At 41.3% G+C, this 22,296-nt stretch overlaps 1 protein-coding gene across 1 annotated transcript in view; it reads right to left on the bottom strand.

Moving 5' to 3' along the window:
• Positions 1–22,296, bottom strand: part of LOC124775193 (EF-hand domain-containing family member C2-like) — a 237,019-nt gene that overhangs the window by 49,521 nt on the left and 165,202 nt on the right. Inside the window, exons 7-9 of the mRNA XM_047250033.1 lie at positions 18,121–18,301; positions 10,054–10,190; positions 9,745–9,941 (exon numbers count right to left, since the gene is read on the bottom strand). Coding sequence (XP_047105989.1) covers positions 9,745–9,941; positions 10,054–10,190; positions 18,121–18,301 — 515 coding nt within the window. The remainder of the gene's footprint in view (positions 1–9,744; positions 9,942–10,053; positions 10,191–18,120; positions 18,302–22,296) is intronic.

Raw genomic sequence — 22,296 nt, 5'->3', positions numbered from 1 at the left:
ATTCTAAAAGGATATTTTTGGCTCAGAAACGGGCGGTTCGGGCAATAAGTGGTGTAAGTTCGCGAACTTCTCGTCGACCCCTACTCAGTAGCCTGGGTATTTTCACATTGGCCTCTCAATATATTTGTTTTCTTTACTGTAGTTCCTTGTTAACAATGTCAGCTTATTCCCAAGAATAAGCAGCTTTCTCTCAGTTAATACTCGGCAGAAATTTAACCAGCATTTAGATCGGACTTCCTTAATTCTTGTGCAGAAAGGTGTACTGTATACTGCTGCATCCATTTTCGATAAGCTACCACAAGAAATCAAAAATCTTAGCAGTAATCAAAGCGCTTTCAAATCTAAACTGAATAGTTTCCTCGTGAGTCACTCCATCTATTCTGTTGAGGAGTTCCTTGAAAACTTAAGCTCATTTTTATGTTATATTGTTGATCGCGTTTACTTAAATTTATTACTTGACTTTGTTTTGGCTTCATAAACATTTTATTTTTATCTGTTATTACTTTTGTCTTGTAATTTCATGTACTGATACATTCCATGACCTCGGAGATTTCCTGCTCAATTTGGTCTTACGGGCCGGCCAGTGTGGCCGAGCGGTTCTAGGCGCTTCAGTCTGGAACCGCGCGACGGCTTAAGGTCGCAGGTTCGAATCGTGCCTCGGGCATGGATGTGTGTGATGTCCTTAGGTTAGTTAGGTTTAAGTAGGTCTAAGCTCTAGGGGACTGATGACCTCAGATGTTAAGTCCCATAGTGCTCAGAGCCATTTGAACCATTTTTTGGTCTTACGGAATTGGACGCGCAAATAAATAAATATAAAGACGTCAGCCAATTGCACACTGACCGACCCCTCTCCAGGACGACAACGCGACAGCAACGGCCCTTATGTGAAAAGGACATAAGCGCCGCGACCATAGTAGCTTCAAGATTAGGCACTCCTATAGCAGCGACTTAGGATTGTGTATAGTGAAGAACATTGCTTATTTTGCATGTCGCCCTTTGCTTGCGACACATCTTTGAAACACAAATTTAAGTATTCTAATCTTTTCTCTTTGTAATAAAACTCATTAATGCAATTTGTTCGAATGTTGTCTAGCGATCCGAGAAAGCAGGTTTCCTAGATACCCCACATTTGACGACTAGGCTGCATTTAACACTAATATATGTTGAAAACGTTCACAACGCCCACGTTTCTGTAATACATTCTGTGGAGTAGGTGAGTATGTCTTCGGCATTGCAATTGACTGTAACGACTGAAATTCCCATTTTTGAAGGGTCTGGATCTTGTGACTCCAGAGAATAGACGATTGACAGCATGAGTTCATTTCTCTTTGAGGCCAGGGAAGAGATTTTCAGATATCTGAGGCCAATGAGGATCAGCTTTTTTCCGCATTTGCATTCTTGCTTCGGATGTACTCGTTAGCAGAATGTTGCTATTTTTCATTGTTTTTTCCTGAATGTCAATATTCGAACGGTTGGTTCACGTAATAGAAGGCTACGTTTGGTAACAAGGTTTTTTTCATTGCACGGTGGCAGCGACATAACGACGGATCTCTATGGTAGCAATACTGCCAGGTGATATAATTTCGCAAACGTATGCCACAAACATTCCGTATTAAGTTTCCACGTGTATTCCGTGTCTTGTCAACAAGTCTGGCGTGCCCCGACGGCGCATAGGAATTTTGTTGCGGAGCAGCACTGATAACGTTATCATTCTTAAGTTCTTGGCTGAGAGCCCAATGTACTACCAAGTATTTTCTTAAGGATGTTATTTATGACAAGTTAGGATATGGTACAGCATCTCACTCCTTCCATGAGACACTGGGTATACGATTCGCCTATCTGTGTTTGAGACGGAAAACAAACAGCTGGGTTTAAAATGAGTTTGGGTGAAGCTCATTCTTATTGTCATAAATGCTCACCTTCTTCAAAGCATCTCCCAGGCGAACATCCACGGCTTAGCCTGAGTCGCCAAACCCTGATCATCTGCGCAAAGAAGACTAGTGGTGCGGTCTCGGAGTGGCTAGCCATTAGTATAGATGTTAAAAACATTAGAGGCAAATACATTCTCCTGTGGTACACCGTTTTTCAGACGTCACAATCGACTGCTGTTGTTCCTGAAAGTCTACACAGAACTCTTTTACAAAAAGTTTTTCCATTTTATTGACCTTATTTAACAATGTATGATCATTAACAGCATCATAAACGGCTGTCAGGTAGATGATAGGAAAACCTGCAATAGTGTGTGTTTCTAACCCATCTCCTATATACTAGACCAGATTAATAATTTGAGATGTACAATTCCTTCCTAGTTTGAAACTTGCTTGTTGATGAATTAACGCTGGCTCCATCATGCGCTACAAGCGATGCAGTAACATTTTTTCAAAGATCTTACGTGGAAGACGCAATAATGATATAGTTTCTAGCATCTGTTGGTGGTTTATCTGGTTTCCAGAACGGACATCTCAATAATGGTTTCCAGATTTTTGGAATGTAAAGGTTTGTGGACTGTTTTACAACTTTAGATGGATTGTCGAACCTTTGTGGCAGTTTCCTCTACATCGTCAGTTGAGGTGGCGTATTTGGGATGTCAGACAGTGTGGGTACTGCATTCCACACGAGATTATTATTGTCTGCGTTCATGGACCGGTTTTGTTCGAAATTTAGCAAACAAAACTTAATATTATTGTAAAGGTAAACTGGGACTTTTTTCATGAGGTCGTCTCGTCTGCTGTTAACTAGCCATTTTCTGCTCCTAAAATGAAACATCAATCATTAATACACATGTAGTTTGCAAACGAATCCTGACAATACAGTTTAGTAACATGATGGAATATACGTCTCGGGGTCCTTATGAAACCTAAAAAAAGACAGCTGTAGTGTCTTCTTCCTGTTGTTGCTACAATTTTATTGCGTTACAAGCGCTCCCACTTGTAAAACCCATTGTAGAAATCAAGATAAACAACTACTACTCGCCTTAACACTAGGACCGCCGAGTGGTCAAATTGAACACTATTTGTATTTTAACATGTTATTATCCGGTCAATTTCTAATCTATGCTGTTGTGAGTTAATGACTTTTCCTAAATGTTTATGTACATCATATAAATAGTCCAATATTTATTTTATCTTCATCAGTTTTCTTTGAATGGCCACTTATACTTAAAACCGCCGAGTGGTCACTTTGACCACATTACATGTATATTTGAAAACAGATTATTTAAAGATTGTTGTGCGTCACTCCCCGGATTTATTCTTAGCTCCCGTGAACAATATACTAAATATGCTGGTTACTGAAGTTTATTCGCATTGTTTGAATTTAAAAGCTCAACAATGCAATATGTCATTTATTGTTTGCTATTGGGTTTTGCATAAAGGAGAATGATTATTTGAGTACTGATCTCAGAGCAGTAGACATGGTTCAGATGTCACAGCGATACAAACCACGGCCACGGCCACTTTCAGATGAAGAAATTGTCACACTTTTGTATGAATCAGATGCTGAAAATGATCCTGAAGTTGAGGACCTGGTGGAAGATTCTACAGATGAAGATTACCAACCTGTAGCTAATGTGGAGAGTGACAGCTCCGAGACTGAAGATGAAGGTAGTTTACATTCACTTATATTATTATTGTTACTATATGAATAATGATCACTATTATAATAGAGCTGACACTTCCACTGCTACTTCTGTTACTGCTATTTTATTTTGTGTTATGTTATCTTTATAATGAGTTGTAGCTTTCTAATTGTCTCTTTCCTCATGCAGTTGCTCAACCAGTACCAAGCAGTAGTATAAACAATGCTAGAGAAGGACCTACCCTGGGTAAAAAAAGGAACTGCACCTCTTGTAAGTGGACTAATACAGAATCGACGTAGAAGAGGAGAATGAAGTGCGGGTTCACTTCTAGAACGTGGCTAACTCCTGGGGAAGGACGGGATCACGGAGTGGACTGTAGCAGACTTCGGTGTTACTACTCCAGGTAGGATAGGTCAACAGAATATATTGAAAGAAACACGGGGACCTACTCCACACGCAAAGCAGCACGTCTCAAATGATAGTGTTTCGAGTGCCTGGCGCCTTTTAGTTTGATCAATCAATGTTGAAACACATAAAGAAATGCACAGAAGCAGAGGCACAACGGCTTCTTGGAAATGATTCCTGGAGTTTGCATTTAGAAGAATTAGATGCATTTGTTGCTTCATTATATGTTCGTGGTGCACTAGGTGCCAGATGTATTGAAGTAGATGAGTTGTGGTCGAAAATGTGGGGAGCCCCATTTTCACTGACACAATGAGCAGAAACAGTTTCCGAGAAATTCTGAAATATCTGCGTTTTGATGAAAAAAATAACGGTCGGAAAGTTTGAAAAGTGACAAATTTGCACTTATATCAAATACTTGGAACCATTTTATACAAAACTGCCAGCTGAATTACATACCAGGATCAAATGTCTCTGTGGACGAACAACTTTTCCCCAGCAGCACCAGGTGTCCGTATTTGCAATATATGCCGAATAAACCTGATAAATTCGGAATCAAATTCTGGCTTCTAGCGGATGTAGAAACAAAATATCTTTGTAATGGGTTCCCTTACGTAGGAAAGAACGAACAGAGGGCACCTAATGGGAAACTTCCAGAACAAATAGAAATGAAGATAGTAGCTCCATATCGCAACAAGGGGCGAAATGTGACTACTGATAATTTTTTCACTATGGTCACACTTGGGGAGATACTGGAAAAAGAGAAAACTAGCCTTGTCGGCACTATCAACCGTGCAAGGAAAGAAATTCTGAACACTATAAAAAAATGAAAACTCCTCTTTATATGTCTGTTCTCTTGAAAAGGGGAAGTGCTACTCTGACTGTTTACCAAGGGAAAAAGAACAAAAATGTTCTTCTGTTTAGCACCATGCACACAGATGTTGAAATACAAAATAATTTGAAACACCTTCCCGAAACAGTGACCTTCTTCAATAGCACAAAATTTGCTGTAGATGTCTTGGACCAGATGACGAGGAAATATTTTGTCCCCTCTGGTACTCTTCGATGGCCTGTACACGTATTTCACAATATCCTTGATTTAGCAGCCATCAACGCATAAGCTAGTGACAGGGATCAAAATAAGTACGCGGAATTTCATCTTAAATCTAGCAGAATAATTACGTAGAGCCTATATGGAAACCAAAAATCAGGAAAGGGTGCCAAGGGATGGAAAAGAAAAGGAAGAAAAGGGCGATGGTGATGAAGAAAGAGAAGAAGGGAAATTCCTGCGAAGGTAAGAAAAATATGCCAAACGAGGAAATGCAGAAACAAGACAAATGAAGTATGCAGTAAATGCAAGAGATATGCTTGTGGGTCGTGTACATATAAAGTAATAAAGACAGTAGTTTGTAATGCTTGTAAGTAGGATTAGGCACTATACATGGTCATATTTTATGATTGGTCTTTCTCTTAACATAGTCATTTATCCAGTAAGATTAATTTCTATCAATTTTAAAACTACTGCAATACAATTAGTATGGTTGCACATAAATATTGTGAACTATGTTCTTAAATATTAGTAGTATTATGTTCCCATTGTTGTTGTAAAATACAATGAAACTGTTATTAAACGTAATTAAAGTGATACATTGTTATCAAGGTCATTAATATTTACAGTAAACAGAACAGCATGTACTTACAAAGAAAGTGGCCACTTTGACCACATAGGCGGTTCTAAGTATAGTACTAGTTCCGGTGGTTCTAGTGTTGACGATCGCGCAAGAAAATCGAGGCGAAGTGTCGCGCCACTATAACAGACTGCTGAATATCAAATAAAAGTTTCTTATCTCCACAAATTTTGAATCCCTGCGATAAGGATTTCCAGTTCTCATTGTTACACAACAAACTCTTCCAATCAACAGCCATGCTATGACGTCAAAGCAGGCACTGAGGAGTTAATCTTAGCAATCACCAGCAGATTGCAGCACGAACTATAATTATTCACTTCTGTTCCATATCGCCAAGGGCGAGCATACCCGAGGCAAGTGGGCGTCTCCCCCTCCCCCCGCCCCCCCGCCCCCACTTTGCTCTCAGTGAACGTTTTGTAAAATATTAAAAATACTCGATACCCCCAAAGTCGAGCTTCCCCCTCTTCCGCCCCCCCCCCTCCTATAGATTATCGTATGGGCGCCGTAGCATATCACTCCACTTGTTTCTAGCATTTGTGATCAGTTTTAGCCATTTAGGAAAGTAATAAATAATTTGAAAATTGCTAACCGCGAACTAATGCATAAATATGGCCATGTTAACATCAACAGCGCAACAGTGAGAAACGACGTTACTGAATAGTTGTTCAACCAACATCCAACTATACTGGAGTAGCAGAATACGTTTTCTATGTGGCATAATCCAAGTCGCGTCTGTGTTTTCCAAGCTTATTACCTCCATGTCAGATATGTTTATACCGATCAGCGAAATGCAATAAAAGCCAAAAGCTCAGACAGCTAACTTACAATGTCGAAGGCGGAATGATGAATATTTCAGGAAATCGAAGAGCGAAAAGCTGCGTTTTTAAAAACTTATATATACACTGCTGGCCACCGTAAATGCAACACCAAGAAAGACAAGAGGTAGCACAACAAAATTTATTTTGTAGATAACATGTTGACCAAGTATCAAATGATTACGTTTACAGACGTCTGTGACATGTGGTTCCTGCCAGAATCAGTAGCCAGAGTAGCCGCCATTGTTGGAGATCACCGCTGCCACACGTCTCGGCATTGAGTCAAAGAGACGTTGGATGTGTTCCTGGGGTACAGCAGCCCAAGCAGCTTCCACACGTTGCCAAAGATCATCTGGTGTGGCAGCTGGGGATGTAATCTGGGTCACTCGTTGAGCAACCATGGACCACATGTTTTCTATCGGCGAAAGATCCGGTGAGCGAGCCGGCCAGGGAAGCACTTCAATCTGGTTATTGACGACGAACCTTTGGACAATGCGTGCCACGTGTGGTCGCACATTATCCTGTTGAAATATGGGTGTGGCCGAGCCCTGAAGGTAAGGAAGGACAACTGGCTCCAGCACCTCGGATATGTAGCGCCGGCTATTTAAAGTACCGGCAATGCGTACTAGAGGCGTGCGAGAGTAATATCCAATACCGCCCCATACCATAATACCCGGTGCAAGACCAGTGTGGCGGTGCATAATGCAGCTGTCCAGCATCCTCTCTCCACGGTGTCTCCACACTCGAATCCGACCATCGTGGTGCTGCAGACAGAAGCCTGCCTCGTCAGTAAAGACAACGTCATTCCATTCTGCCGTCCACATCCGTCTGTCATCACACCATTGGCGACGGAGACGTCTGTGGTTCTGCGTCAATGGTAGACGAAGCAATGGACGTCTTGCGGACAGACCACTCTGCTGTAAACGGCGTCGAATGGTACGCGCAGACACTGGATGATGCGTTACAGACGCAATGTGCTGTGCTGTGGTTCGGGATGTCTCTGAGCGATCCGTCACTGCCATGCGCACAATTTGCCTATCAGCACGTGCAGTGATGCACCGAGGTGAATGCGATCGACCACGTCGGTCCGTCGTACCCTCCTGCACCCAAAGGTCACATATCCGCATTACAGTTGTTTGGTTTCGTCCAACACGACTAGCGATTTCTCTGTATGATAATCCACAATCTCGGTAAGCCACTATCCTTCCTCTGTCGAACTCGGATACTTGATCAAACGATGTTCGCTGTTGTCTACGAGGCATAACTGATCGTCTTGTGAAACAACCACAAGGTAAACACACGTGCCGAACGTACACTCGTCGAAATCGCCAAGCCTTAAATGGCGCTATGAGGTGGCGCCACAGGCGCGCGTGATGTGCGTATGCGCTGAAATTCTAATCAGTTGCATATCTCATCGCTGCAAACCCATGGTGTAAATTTCACTTGATTCGGATGCTTCCTTCAGGGTGTTGCATTTACGGTGGCCAGCAGTGTACTTAGAGTCAGTTTCGAGTGGATGTACAGTAACATATACTAGAATTTAGGCGTAAAAGAAATTTATGAAAAGTAATCAGCAACTATTTACCTTACTTTTTAAAACATCCGATACAAAGTTTAGTGTTATTGTCGGCTCTTTATGCTTTATTAAGTGCAATTCTGCTGATGAAATTCTGTCGTATCATTGTGAGGGTGGTATCTTAATGCCAAATTTAGCACTGGCATAGAGAAGACAACGTCCACCTAGCACAAGGAGTGAAGAAAGTAAGGTAGCGCTTGGTATGCCTAAATGATTCCCAGTTTTCTTTCACTGGTTTAGCATGACAAATCATTTGTTTGCCGTATACCAGTTAACACCTATCGGCATGCGCTGGACGGATCCTGAAATTTACTTTGCGTCATTTGTAAGTTGAGCTGACATAATATTGAAGTTTTTAAAGTAAATGTTTCTTCCTTTTTCCACTGAAGTTTCTAAAAATAGCCCATGCAGGGTCGAAATGAGACACGAATAAAAACGTGTTCTGTGATTGTGCCTAGAAGTAAGAATAAGAAGTTCATCCACCAGCCAGTGAATAACGTAACATAATGTCGGCTCTTGTGGCCAATGAACAGGGCGATCCATAGAAGATTTGTTAGGTGACCTAGACGCTGAAAGTTCGTGCCCAGCCATGAATCCAAGGGAACTTTTACAATGGTTCTACTGTGTCAACTCGGTTTGCTGAATTAATCCTCACATGGACTGTGATAGACGGACGATTGGGCAAGACATAACACCTTCTTATTCGACTATCGATATCAGAAAACCACACATTTAAAGACAAGCGATGCTGAACAATGTGCCTCTATAATGTATGTTACTTCCGTTGTGTCATCGATATGCTGTCAAGGTGAAAATGGGTTCATCAGCAAACAGTAGTAACTGAATGACTGTTAGCTATTATCCATGCACGAAATGCCTGGTATTGAGCGTGACGGCGCTGCAGAGTGAAGTAGTTTCAGCCACAGACATAAAAAATACCAGTCACGTATTTTTTAATTCCGGTTACTTGCTTTATGATGTGCGTTCCCGCCACATCAAGTAAAATGACACATAATATCCACCGCTGTCGTTCAAAGTGAATAATTTCATGGTACCATAACACGGATTTCTAATCTTCCGCTGAACTATAGACTGAGTATAAAATGTATACCTTTTTAGGAAAACAAAAAATACTACTTCGTACACACAATGACAAATAACTGTTACGAACATAATAAATTTATGATTCAACTTTGATTTTCTCAGTTAGTACAGTTACTTGAATGACTGCCATTAGCGCGCAAGTGCTGATTACGGCAAACTCCTGGTTGAGTCAGTTATTACCTCGAATTAAGTGTGACGCTTGCTCATTAATTAAAGGCGTTTTCTTGGTCATATCTCAGGCAGAGGATGGTCTCGACTAAACATCAACTACAGCTAATGGTAAACAAGAAAACGAATGTAATTCAGACTCAGTTGTGGCAATTACAGATTTAACAGTGACGATTACTCAGCAGAACGGTGATTAATTGGAATAACAGTCTTACCCTCATGGTAAATTTATGTTATGAATTTGAGAGCTGTACAAGCACAGTAACCTATAATTTACAATTTAGCTGTGGACAAACCGAGTGTTATACTTCTACGTTCTATAAATGTCCGATTTATTTTTTAACTCCATATCTGTTAAGATCAAAGATAGAAATAAAAGGAACGAAAGCTACATAATCATCAGCAATCACTAACCTCGTTAGAATTAATCTCCATATATCGCAGAGCATATTCGTCGGCGGCGACTAGTCGGAAAAGAAATTCGTGGATATTGAGAACGTTCCCAACGAACAAATCCTGGGTAGTGTAGGCGTCTGGTTCTTTATTTGTAAAAAAATCTTGACCAGGTTTGTACATCTTGTCACGTGCATAAAACATACCTCCCTTAAAACCTGCCAAAAATTAAACAATGTCTTAAAATTAAACATTACTCAAATGTTACATTGTAAATGTATTGTACAGTATCATAATGTATGTAGCATGAGGCTTTGTTTTGTCACTCACCTGTCTGTTGGGCTTCAAATACCGAAATTGTGTCATCAGATAAAAAATAACTGATGATGAATATTCGTCCTCGGTTTTCTGGTATTTTGCTGATCATTTCGGCTTTGAATCTCAGCACGAAGCTATCGAGTCCCTGCCTGTAGAAGACACAATTATCATAGAACACGAGACAGGATAAAACGCAATGCAATATAACATATGGCAGCACATAACTGTATAAATGTCATACAGCGAGAAGAATTTGAAATGAAGCGCTGTTTCTGTTGTCACTTCTACTGCGATCGAATTGTTTGTCGTTGATGAGCACAACTGATATCTTCTTGCGGTAAAGGCTAATAATTTAAATGAGAACACTTAGAAGATTCTACGGGAGCACCTAACTGCCTATCGCTATGTCTGTTCCATCGTCACCATATGCGTATCTGGTGTGATTCATTTCTGCGTTCCCGCAGCTAACGTATATTTGACAGAAATCATTCCAAAATGCGCTTATAGTATTCTGAATCTCCTAATTACCTATATTATTATTTTGACTAGTATTTTACTTCAAATTCCTCAAGAGATGCAACCAGCTACACAGCAGGCTCTACTAATATGTGTTTCGTGAGTACACATTAATGTTTGTTCAAATGTGTGTGAAATCTTATGGGACTTAACTGCTAAGGTCATCAGTCCCTAAGCTTACACACTACTTAACCTAAATTATCCTAAGGACAAACACACACACCCATGCGCGAGGGAGGACGCGAACCTTCGCCGGGACCAGCCGCACAGTCCATGACTGCAGCCTCCTAGACCGCACGGCTAATCTCGCGCGGCATTAATGTTTAAATTAACATGTATAGTTTCACATTTCGAGCGGTTTGCATTTTAAAAATGCATGTCTATTGTTTCTATATTATCAGTGATATGTGATTCAAATAATGCTATACTCTCATGGTTAATGGTCTGTAGTACTGCAACATCCAGCAGATTCCAGATTAAGAAAATAAATAGAAATTAATTCTTGTTTCTATCTACTCTTGAGGAGCGATGTGGCTAGTTTAGATGTGATTTTTTAATGTATTTTTGACGCTTAAGAATAGCTACTGACTTCATTACTTAGATACTGTTACATAACACAATTACGCAAATCTGATTTGATCCATTATAAACGGTTCTGAAAGCCTGCGACTGTGAAAACAATAGGTTTGTTTAAAAATAACTCATCTGATACCAGTCACGATTTTCTTTATTTTATTTTTCACACGACGCGTTTCGGGAAATGATTCCCATTTTCAAGTGGGCTTTTGTGTTTGTTATGTCATTCCTATGTGATGTTTCCGATGTGTGAGATTCTGCTTCATTTCGTTGACTTTACTGCAATATATAAGAAAACACGCGATTTTTAGTTGGTTGTCGATCTTTTTGTGAAGTTAGCGGTGAAATTTAGAAGAATTTGTCCTTACAGTTTCCTTATGGTCGATTTCTACAGAGTCTCACACACACTAAACATCTCTCACACAACTTGTTGTACACTTTTAAACATAGAAAACATTTTACATAAACAATACAGTTACACAGATGTTCCTATAAGTAGTCAACAGAGATGACTTTATAGGTCTTCCACAGAGTATGATATGCTTTTGTACAGAGGTTATTTACCTTAACAATTTGGATCATAATTTACTTAAAGCTATTTCACAATTGTGCTTATTTCAATAGCAGACACACAACAACCACTGCATTTCTTTTCCAAAATGCTGACAGACTCACAATGTAAGTGATCAGCCTACAACAGAGAACTGTTGGCAGTGCATGAAGCAATGCGATATTTAAAAGGTAACACTGATGGCAGATCTATCACAGTTTATACAAATCATCGTCCCCCTCCCAGCTGATTCTAACCCATAAAAGTTAATTGTCCTTGGCACTTCGGTCATGTGGATTTTATTGCACAATTCACAATTGATATCTGACAGCAGCATGGCGCAGATAATATCCTTTTGCGTATAAAACCATTTCAATAGATACTGGTATTGATAAACTTACAATATCACAACTACAGAACTCACAGTTACAGGAATTTCTGTACAACAACACAACAGGATTGCCCATCGAAAGCTGTGACATCCTCGGTTCTTCAAAATAAGTACTATGTTCTTTGTCCCAAAACCCCCTTCATCAGATGTTACAATGCACCTCGAGATGACCTATTTTCGATAAACTGTACAGAATTTCACACCCTGGAATTCGCCCAACTAGAAAGCTTGTCACTGACCGCTTCATCTGGCCAAATATCAAGGCAGACTCTAAGTCTTGGACACAAGCATGTATTACTTGCCAGTGTTAAAAAATAGGATAGCACACACAACTATGACTTGGTCGGTACTCAGTTCCTAAGAGCTGTTTTCAGCACATTCATCTAGCCCCCTTTGGCCCCTCCCTGATCCAAATGGGTATAGATATATTCTTTCAGTAATTGACAGAGTAATGTAGTGGGTTGAGGCGACACAAATTCTGGACATAACTGCTGAAACAACTCCAAAAGCATTTATCAGCCAACGTATATCTTGTTTCGGTTGCCCTATCACAATAACAACAGACCACAGTAGGCAATTCGAGTCAGCACTTTCTACTGAACTCTGTCACATGTACTGCATCCAACACTTTCGAACAACAGCTTACCATTCACAAACTAATGGCCCTATGGAATGATGGCAACACATTCTAAAAACTGCTCTCATGTGCCATGGAGGGGAATGGACACACACCCTCCCATGGAATCTTCTAGGCATGTGTGCAGATTATAAAGATGATCTCCATACATCTCTTGTAAATTTCTTTGTGGAGAAAACCTCACTCTTTCATGGAATGCTGCAACTGCCTACAGACAAAACACTGCTGCAACTTGTTTGGAAAATCAGGGAACATATTGCACACGTAAAGATACCGCCAGTAAAAGCACATACACCCCAGAAAATCTTCCGCCACAAAGCTCTGGAGGACTGTGATCATGTAATGTTGCACAATGATGCTGCCTGACCAACATTACACCCACTCTACTTAGGACCTTATAAAGTAATTAGACAGGACAACAATACTGTTGACATTTTGCTGCATGGTAAAGTGATCACTGTTACTTTCAATAGACTTAAACTGACGTAGACCCTGCGTGACATCACCAACCCACCTTGGAGAATCACATACAAAGTATTTGCAGTTAACCTAAACGACAAAGTAATTACAGAGTTAGTGAACTTATATCAGTTCTGACCTGAGGAGGTTTCAGACAAACTACCTGACGACTACAAGATGTGCAACATGTCCACGATTGCACATTTCCAACAGCACTGCCTCTCCTCGGAGGTCGATCTGGATTCTGTCACTTTCACGTTTACTGTAGACGCGTTTCTCATAGTTATTGTAGCTATAAGTCATCCCCAGCCCCAATTCCGGCATAAGAGCAAAACACATTCACTGCATCGCCCCCATCGCACCCTCACCTCAGCCACCATAACTTTCCTACCACAATCGTCATTCTCGTTTTGGACGACCTCATCAGCTTCCATTTCATCTCGTGCAGTACCACCTCTTTTGGCTGCTACCGACCACGCCTGTTCCACCTGCTTATTGCATTTATTAAAGCGAGAAACAGTTCATCCATGCATCTGTGTATGCAGCCAGCCACAGAATGGGTGGTCGCGCACACCTGTGTGAAGTTGAGCCACAGCATCCTCCCCGACCCGTCCCTCCCTTATGCTCTGCACTCCCCAGAGAGGTGGGGGGGGGGGGGCGGCTCTGTGACGACATGCCAGCGAGTGCTCCAACGAGGAAGTTGTTTGGACAGCACTGCAACTACAGAGTAGCAACAATCTCTGTCTCGAAATTAGAATTATATATTAATACCTTCAGCTGCTGACGGGCGCTTTAGACTTATGAGCACATGTGTTTTGTGTGTATCTCGATCTGTTTATAAACCATAGATATACTATATAATCAAAACTATCCGGATACTTGGATGAAAATGACTTACAAATTCGTGGCGCCCTCCATCAGTAATGCTGGAATTCAATATTGTGTTGGCCCACCCTTAGCCTTGATGACAACTTCCACTCTCGGAGGCATACGTTGGGGAATGGCAGTCCATTCTTCACACAGTTCTGCACTGAGGAGATGTATCGATGTCGGTCGGTGAGGCCTGCCACGAAGTCGCGCTCCAAAACATCCCAAATGTGTTCTGTAGGATTCAGGTCAGAACTCTGTGCAGGCCAGTCCATTACAGGGATGTTATTGTCGTATAACCACTCCGCCACAGGCCGTGCATTATGAACAGGTGCTCGATCGTGTTGAAAGATGCAGTCGCATCCCCGAATTTCTCTTCAACAGTGGGAAGCAAGAAGGTGCTTAAAACATCAATGTAGGCCTGTGCTGTGATAGTGCCACGCAAACCAACAAGGCATGGAAGTCCCCTCCATGAAAAACACGACCACACCATAACACCACCGCCTCCGAATTTTACAGTTGGCCCTACACATTTTGGCAGATAACGTTCACCGGGCATTCGCAATACCCACACCCTGCCATCGGATCGCCACATTATGTAACCTCCCGCCTAACTGTCATAGTACTTGCAGTGGATCCTGATCGTCTGGACAGATGTATGCCTATTACATATTACGACCCTCTTCAACTGTCGCTGGTCTCTGTCAGTCAACAGACGAGGTCGGCCTGTGCGCATTTGTGCTGTACGTGTCCCTTCACGTTTCCACTTCACTCTCACACTGGAAACAGTGGATCTAGGGATGTTTAGGAGTGTGGAAATGTCGCGTACAGACGTATGACACAAGTGACACCCAATCACCTGACCACGTCGAAGTCGTGAGTTCCGCGGATCGCCCCTTTCTGCTCTCTCACGACGTCTAATGACTACTGAGGTCGCTGATATGGATTACCTGGCAGTAGGTGGTAGCACAATGCACCTGATATGAAAAGGTATGTTTTTGGAGGTGTCCGGATGCTTTTGATCACATAGTGTACTTGGCATTTAAGGTCTCCATGATTCCATCTGCAGTATCGCTACCTGCGATATGTCTGCATAACAAGTTTACAATGGCCAAATCGCAGGACGCACCGTCACAACTGGTTTGAGCAGGATAGTTTGTTATACAGTCCAGTGCGAAAATGTTGTAAATTATGTCAGAATAAAAGGTCGTCATGTGTAACGCACACTGACAAAATCAGCCAGTTTACATATGTGAACACTGAGACTATGCTTGCATATCACTTATTCTAAAGTAACGTCAGAAGCAGTTACTGTTATGGACTCCATGGAATGAAATGCCTGTTCCACAATAGAAACTGGTACTATGTAATATCCATATGTGAGCATAAACATCATGTGTCGCTCATGGTACAATCCTGTTAGACAAAGCAGTGCTCATGCTGTGGCAGACAGAATCTAATGTGTTGTAAAATGTCTAGTAGATGTACCGGAAGGCTGACGTAAGTGAGCATTTTTCGGATGAATCCACGCCGACACCGTCCTAAACTGCTACGAAGCGAAGCAGGAGTACTTTTTTCACTCCGAAGTAAGTTGCAGGTTTAGACAGATGTCAGATGAGCATAAGAGATTATATTTACATTTTTTAGGTTGTAACAAAAGCATTAGGCCTCACTATTGAAGAACTTTCTACAAACAACTCGTCAGTTCACCTGGAAGGGAGCAATGAGGCTATAATAAACAATTTTTCAGAATAATATTCGCGATATGGCGACCATCCATTGAGTCGGCATAACTTTACCTGGAATGGACGTAAGAAGCTCGTAGGAAGAACTTATTGCTTATAAAAACAAAGAACAACTTGGAGATTAAGCAACGAAAGTTAAAGTTTTCACCCATAAAAAATACGCTGGCGGGATAATTTCTAAGACCGTAATTCTGCGAGCGACTGCATAAGTAGATCTAGATGAGCTCGTTTCTAAATAGAAGGTTTACGTCATATCATTGATAGCACAACGAGAACCATTCACTACAGGAGGCTAACAAATTGTTTGGCTAGAGGGTGAGTTGGGGGCAAAAACAAGTGCATCTGTATCAACTTACTCTCTCGTACACAGAACTGCATACTTACATATTTTTCTGCCAATGTGTTCTTATGAGTGAAAACTGTAACTTTAGTTGCTACCCCGCAATATAGCAAGTTCTCTACATTTTTAAAGTGCTCCAAAATTGGGACTTTAGAGGGCGTGGTATATACATTTATGTAGCGTATCACTATCCTCTTGACGAACTAGTTTTGAGTAGCCTCTCATGCGGAAATTCATGAAGTCACTAGCTTCCCAGATTTTCTGCTTTTCAGAAACTTTAAAGAGAACTAGAAATGTTAATATGGATTATATCCAAATATTCACTGATTCTGAGTGTGGTGTCACCGCCAGACACCACACTTGCTAGGTGGTAGCCTTTTAAAGCGGCCGCGGTCCGTTAGTATACGTCGGACCCGCGTGTCGCCACTGTCAGTGATTGCAGACCGAGCGCCGCCACACAGCAGGCCTAGAGAGACTTCCTAGCACTCGCCCCAGTTGTACAGCCGACTTTGCTAGCGATGGTTCACTGACAAATTACGCTCTCATTTGCGGAGACGATAGTTAGCATAGCCTTCAGCTACGTCATTTGCTACGACCTAGCAAGGCGCCATTATCATTTGCTATTTATCTTGTGATGCATGTACCGTCAGACCGATGTTCACCAATTATGGATTAAAGTTAAGTATTCCAGAAGCTACGTACTTTTTTTACTAGACTCAACTCCTTTAACTGTTCCAGACCTCACGCCAACCTGAGTGAGCTTAAACGCGTGCCTTTCGGCTATCTCATAGTGGCTTGGCTGTCTTGCCAAGTCACAACACTGAGAAAATACAGTTAGTGGATATAGAAATCAACAAACTCGTTAAGTTCTGCTGGGGCACACTGAGCATACGTAATGTGAAAGAGGACTACAGTCAAATTATCAATCTGCTTTTAATATCGTTGAAACTACATCACTAAAATAAATCATTCATCAAGCGAAACAAGTGCAAGGGCCATTTAATCTATGAAAATATTTTCTGCAACTTCAGTTTATTCAGTGCAAAGGAAAGATGAGAACTGCAAGATGTTTCCTCACTGATTGCGTCATCCTATAAAGCCTAGCTTTGATGCAGTTTGGGAGTAAGAGCACCGTATAAATGTCTGTGCTTGTCTTGAAAGCGTTCAAGAAGCATGAGGAAATTGGGAAGTCAGTTTCCAAAGCAGTTTCGAGTAAATTCTGTCAACACTTGTGGTATGTCTGATGAAATTCCTGCTTTAGCACTTCCAGATAAACACACGAAAATGAGAATAGTTTCAGACTTACAACGTGACAAATTTTTTATCTTGGGAAGAGCTATATTTCATAAGGAAAAACTATCAAACCCTTCATACGGGAAAGAGTTGTTGTAATTAATAATTACAATACATAATCTTGCCTTAACCAAGCTTAGACATTTAATTCTTGGTTTCAGGAATATCTTTGAATGACTTCCAGTCGAGAAAGAGAAAAATCTGTTTCAGCTCTTGCTGACCGACTGAAGGTTCCTCCTCCCCTAAAGAAAATTTTCGTCTCTGAAAGTGTAAATAACACAAAATAAAGTGTAAATAATACAACAAAAAGAGGAGTGAAAGTAATGCAAAAATTTCAAGGATTGATCGTCTTTGAGGACGTCCAGAAATAATTTTTTCACCTTTGTATGCAAGAGCACAGAAGTCTTCAAAATTATTTTATGTTCTTAATTAATACCAGTAAAGATAAGTGTTATTATGTTGATATTTATGGTTATTTACACATTTCTCTCACTATTTCAAAATTTAGTCACCAGTTTACAGCATGAAAAATATGTACATTTCCACGCAAAACTGCATCATCATAGGAAGCTGTTATTTCCCACTGAAGTATGAAAATACCTGATGGTGATGCGTTATAAATTTCAGGTACATTCTATACATGCAACAACAGCAATGCCAAAACGTTCAGTAGTTTTTCTACGTTAAATATACTAGCGTTAGGACCTGTCTTTGTGCAGGAACTTGACGAAGTCGCGTCTTGGTGGAGTCGGCAAGACAGTACGGCAGTTTCCAGCGGAATCTTCGTAAGATCCATAACCGTTATAAGGCGGTAGCTCTCGTGGTGGTGGCTTCTCACACGGGGCGTCCTCCAGCGAAATTGGCTGTTCAATGGGCTTAATGTCTCCTGCATCAGAGCAAAAGAAAATATAAAACGATTCGTAAAGAATTTGAAAATTTCTGCTTAAGTTTCTTAAAGATATTTCCTGATCAGTAAACAGAAAAGTTAGCAATATAAACTAAATACAGTCACTTTCAAGGAAATAAAAAAAAGTGACTGAAAGGATGACGGCACGAGAAGAAAATAACAATAACGCCTAGCAAATCAAAACTACGAGAAGCATGTAGCATTTAGCATTTTTCAAGGTAAATTAAATGGACAATGTAAATGAAGCAGAGGTAGTGGGCTACAGAATAGGACATAATACAAAACATCGTCAATGCCAGAGCTATGAAGTCATGGTTGTGTACAATCGAGCGAAGTAAGCCAAAATCCATAAAATATATAGAGTGTAACGGGTAACTTAAAATGTACACTTATCAGTATGTTGGTTGTTTATTCGCTGTATCGAAGAGTCTTTCCAAAAAGACGTCACAAACTTTACTGTCAGTGTAAACTAACCGTTTTGTGTCCACGCCTCCACTCTTCAACACTCAACCTGCTGCCCAGGGTAAAATAAGAATTAATGGCCGGCTTGTGCCACGCTTATGTGGAGGTACTTTCTGCCCTAAAAACATAACTTGTAACACTTATATTTATTAGTCAGCTAATAACGTAAATATTGATGTAATGACGTTCAGTACACCGTCCTCAGTCACCAATAGAAATGTCTGCACTTATATCAGTTACATCCTGTATAGATACATAATGACAGAGGTGGAATTATAAAAAACATATACTTAATTTGAACAATGGAAAGTCCAGGATGGAAGAACAAAAATAGTATGAAAAGGACAAACTGCTACTCACCATATAGAGGCGACACTGAGTCACAGACGTGCACAATAAATAGGCAAGCTTGAGTGAATGTGTGTGTGTGTTTTCTACTACACAAGAACGGCTGATGGTCGGAATCTGATATGTATAACAGTCTTTCTGTTGTTCTTGTCTGCGACTCAGCGTCTCCTCTGTATGGTGAGTAGCAATCTATAACTTTTGTGCTCTCCCTTACGGCAGGTCTTGTCATGGGGAAAGCCTCGTCAGAGAGGTCCACCGCATGAGCGTCTAGAGGATCGATCCCAGTGGTGGTTTCCCGTTGCCTTACACTGATGATGGTGAAATGATAATGAGGGCAACACAACATTCAGTCGCTGAGCGGAGAAGAATCTCCGACCCAGCCTGGAATCGAATCCGGGCCCCTTGGGCGTGACAGACCGCCGCGCTGACCCCTCAGCAACCGGGGCGGACAGCAATCTATCCTTTTCATAATATTATGATATAATTTATTCATTTAAGGAATTGTCACATGTGGAATGTACGATTGATATATCTGAGAGGCTTTGAAGAGGAGATGATGTGCAGCTAGGGATTGCTATCAATCAATCGTCGCACACTGGTTTCATCAGCCTTCGCAGTTGAGGTCGCTAACGCACGCCTTTGGCCTGGCGCTCGACTCGGAAGTAGACAGTTCGAAACCTGGCGGTGAAAGAAATATGTGCCAATAGTAAAGGGAGGATATGTGGTAGCGTTAAGTTCTGATCAACAGGCTTTGCATCAATGCAGTGGTTCAAATTCCAAACGTCTCTGAAGTGTCTCACGGAGTGAAAGCATGAGAAAATATTGATGGTGATGGGTCAGTCAGGGGTGGAAGTTTGAAAGCTCTGCGGGCCCATTGCTGTTCGAGAACGGTAGGGAATGTACCACCACCGGTTTTAAACATCTCCCTTCTCTCATCATCAAAGGCACAAACAACACCACACTATTCACACACTCATTACAGTCAACTAAATTCATCAAATTCACCAAAGATTCAGCTTTCATACATCGCGGGAAAAGGAGCCATCGCGTGCGGAAGAAGAAAACTCTTTCCGATTCGGCGGCACAACAGTTCTTTGGGATCTCCCAGCCAACAAAGCCTTATTGCTCTTTCTTTTGAGGCATCTGGAGATTTGGGTCAAGAAAAGCGTTAACAGCGGACAGTGACAAGACAAGAGGAATCTTATTCACAGAAGATTCATACAAACATATATTATCAATATGATGTTGTTAAAGAGACTTCAAGAAGAATATAATAATTCCAATCCCAAAGAAAGCAGGTGTTGACAGATATGAAGATTACCGAACTATCAGTTTAATAAGTCGCAGCTACAAAATACTAACGCGAATTCCTTACAGACGAATGAAAAAACTGGTAGAAGCCGACTTCCGGGAAGATCAGTTTGGATTCCGTAGAAATGTTGGAACACGTGAGTCAATACTGACCATATGACTGATCTTAGAAGAAAGATTAAGGAAAGCCAAACTTACGTTTCTAGCATCTGTAGACTTAGAGAAAGCTTTTGACAATGTTGACTGGAATACTCTCTTTCAAATTCTGAAGGTGGCAGGGGTTATTTACAATTTGTGCAGAAACCAGATGGCAGGTATAAGAGTCGAGGGACATGAAAGGGAAGCAGTGGTTGGGAAAGGAGTGAGACAGGGTTGTAGCCTATCCCCGATGATATTCAATTTGTATATTGAGCAAGCAGTAAAGGAAACAAAAGAAAAATTCGGAGTAGGTATTAAAATCCAAGGAGAAGAAATAAAAACTTTGAGGTTCACCGATGACATTGTAATTCTGTCAGAGACAGCAAAGGACTTGTAAGAGCAGTTGAACGGAATGGACAGTGTCATGAAAGGAGGATATAAGATGAACATCAACAAAAGCAAAACGAGGATAATTGAATGTAGTCGAATTAAATCGGGTGATGCTGAGGGAATTAGATTAGGAAATGAGACACTTAAAGTAGTAAAAGAGTTTTGCTATTTGGGGAGCAAAATAACTGATGATGGTCGAAGTAGAGAGGATATAAAATGTACACTGACGATGGCAAGGAAAGCGTTTCTGAAGAAGACAAATTTGTTAACATCGAGTATAGATTTAAGTGTCAGGAAGTCGTTTCTGGAGTGTAGCCATGTATGGAAGTGAAACATGGACGATAAATAGTTTGGACAAGAAGAGAATAGAAGCTTTCGAAATGTGGTGCTACAGAAGAATGCTGAAGGTTAGATGGGTTGATCACATAACTAACGAGGAGGTATTGAATAGAATTGGGGAGAAGAGGAGTTTGTGGCACAACTTGACTAGAAGAAGGGATCGGTTGTAGGACATGTTCTAAGGCATCAAGTGATCACCAATTTAGTATTGGAGGGCAGCGTGGAGGGTAAAAATCGTAGAGGGAGACCAAGAGATGAATACACTAAGCAGATTCAGAAGGATGTAGGTTGCAGTAGGTACTGGGAGAAGAAGAAGCTGGCAGAGGATAGAGTAGCATGGAGAGCTGCATCAAACCAGTCTCAGGATTGAAGACCACAACAACAACAACAACAACAAAGAGTAAATCTTACTATCCCATAGCCCCAGTTTGTATTTAACTGACACACTGAGGTGACAAAAGTCATGGAACAGAAATGTCCACATGTACAGACGGCGGTAGTAACGCGTACATAAGGTATAAAAAAGGGCAGTGCATTGGCGGAACTGTCAGTTCTACTCAGGCGAGTCATGTGAAAAGGTTTCCGACGTGATCATGGCCGTATGACGGAAATGAACAGACTTTGAACGCGGAATGGTATTTGGAGCTAGGCGCATGAGAGATTCCATTTCGTAAATCTTTAAGTAATTCAAAATTGCGAGATCCACAGCGTCAAGAGTATGCCGAGAGTACCCACTTTCAAGTGTTAACCTCTCTCTGAGAACAACGCTGTAGTCGGCGGCCTTCACTTAACGACCGAGAGCATCAAGGATTGCGTACAGCTGTCAGTGGAAACAGGCAAGCAACAATGTTTGAAATAACGGCAGAAATCGATGTTGGACGGACGACGAACGTGTCCATTAGGCCAGTGTGGAGGAATCTGGCGTTAATGGGCTGTGACAGCAGACGACCGACGCTAGTGCCTTTCCTAACAGCACGACATCGCCT

Source organism: Schistocerca piceifrons, chromosome 2 (genome assembly GCF_021461385.2).
Source record: "Schistocerca piceifrons isolate TAMUIC-IGC-003096 chromosome 2, iqSchPice1.1, whole genome shotgun sequence".
Lineage (NCBI taxonomy): Eukaryota > Metazoa > Arthropoda > Insecta > Orthoptera > Acrididae > Schistocerca > Schistocerca piceifrons.
This window is presented reverse-complemented; position numbering and strand designations above follow the sequence as displayed.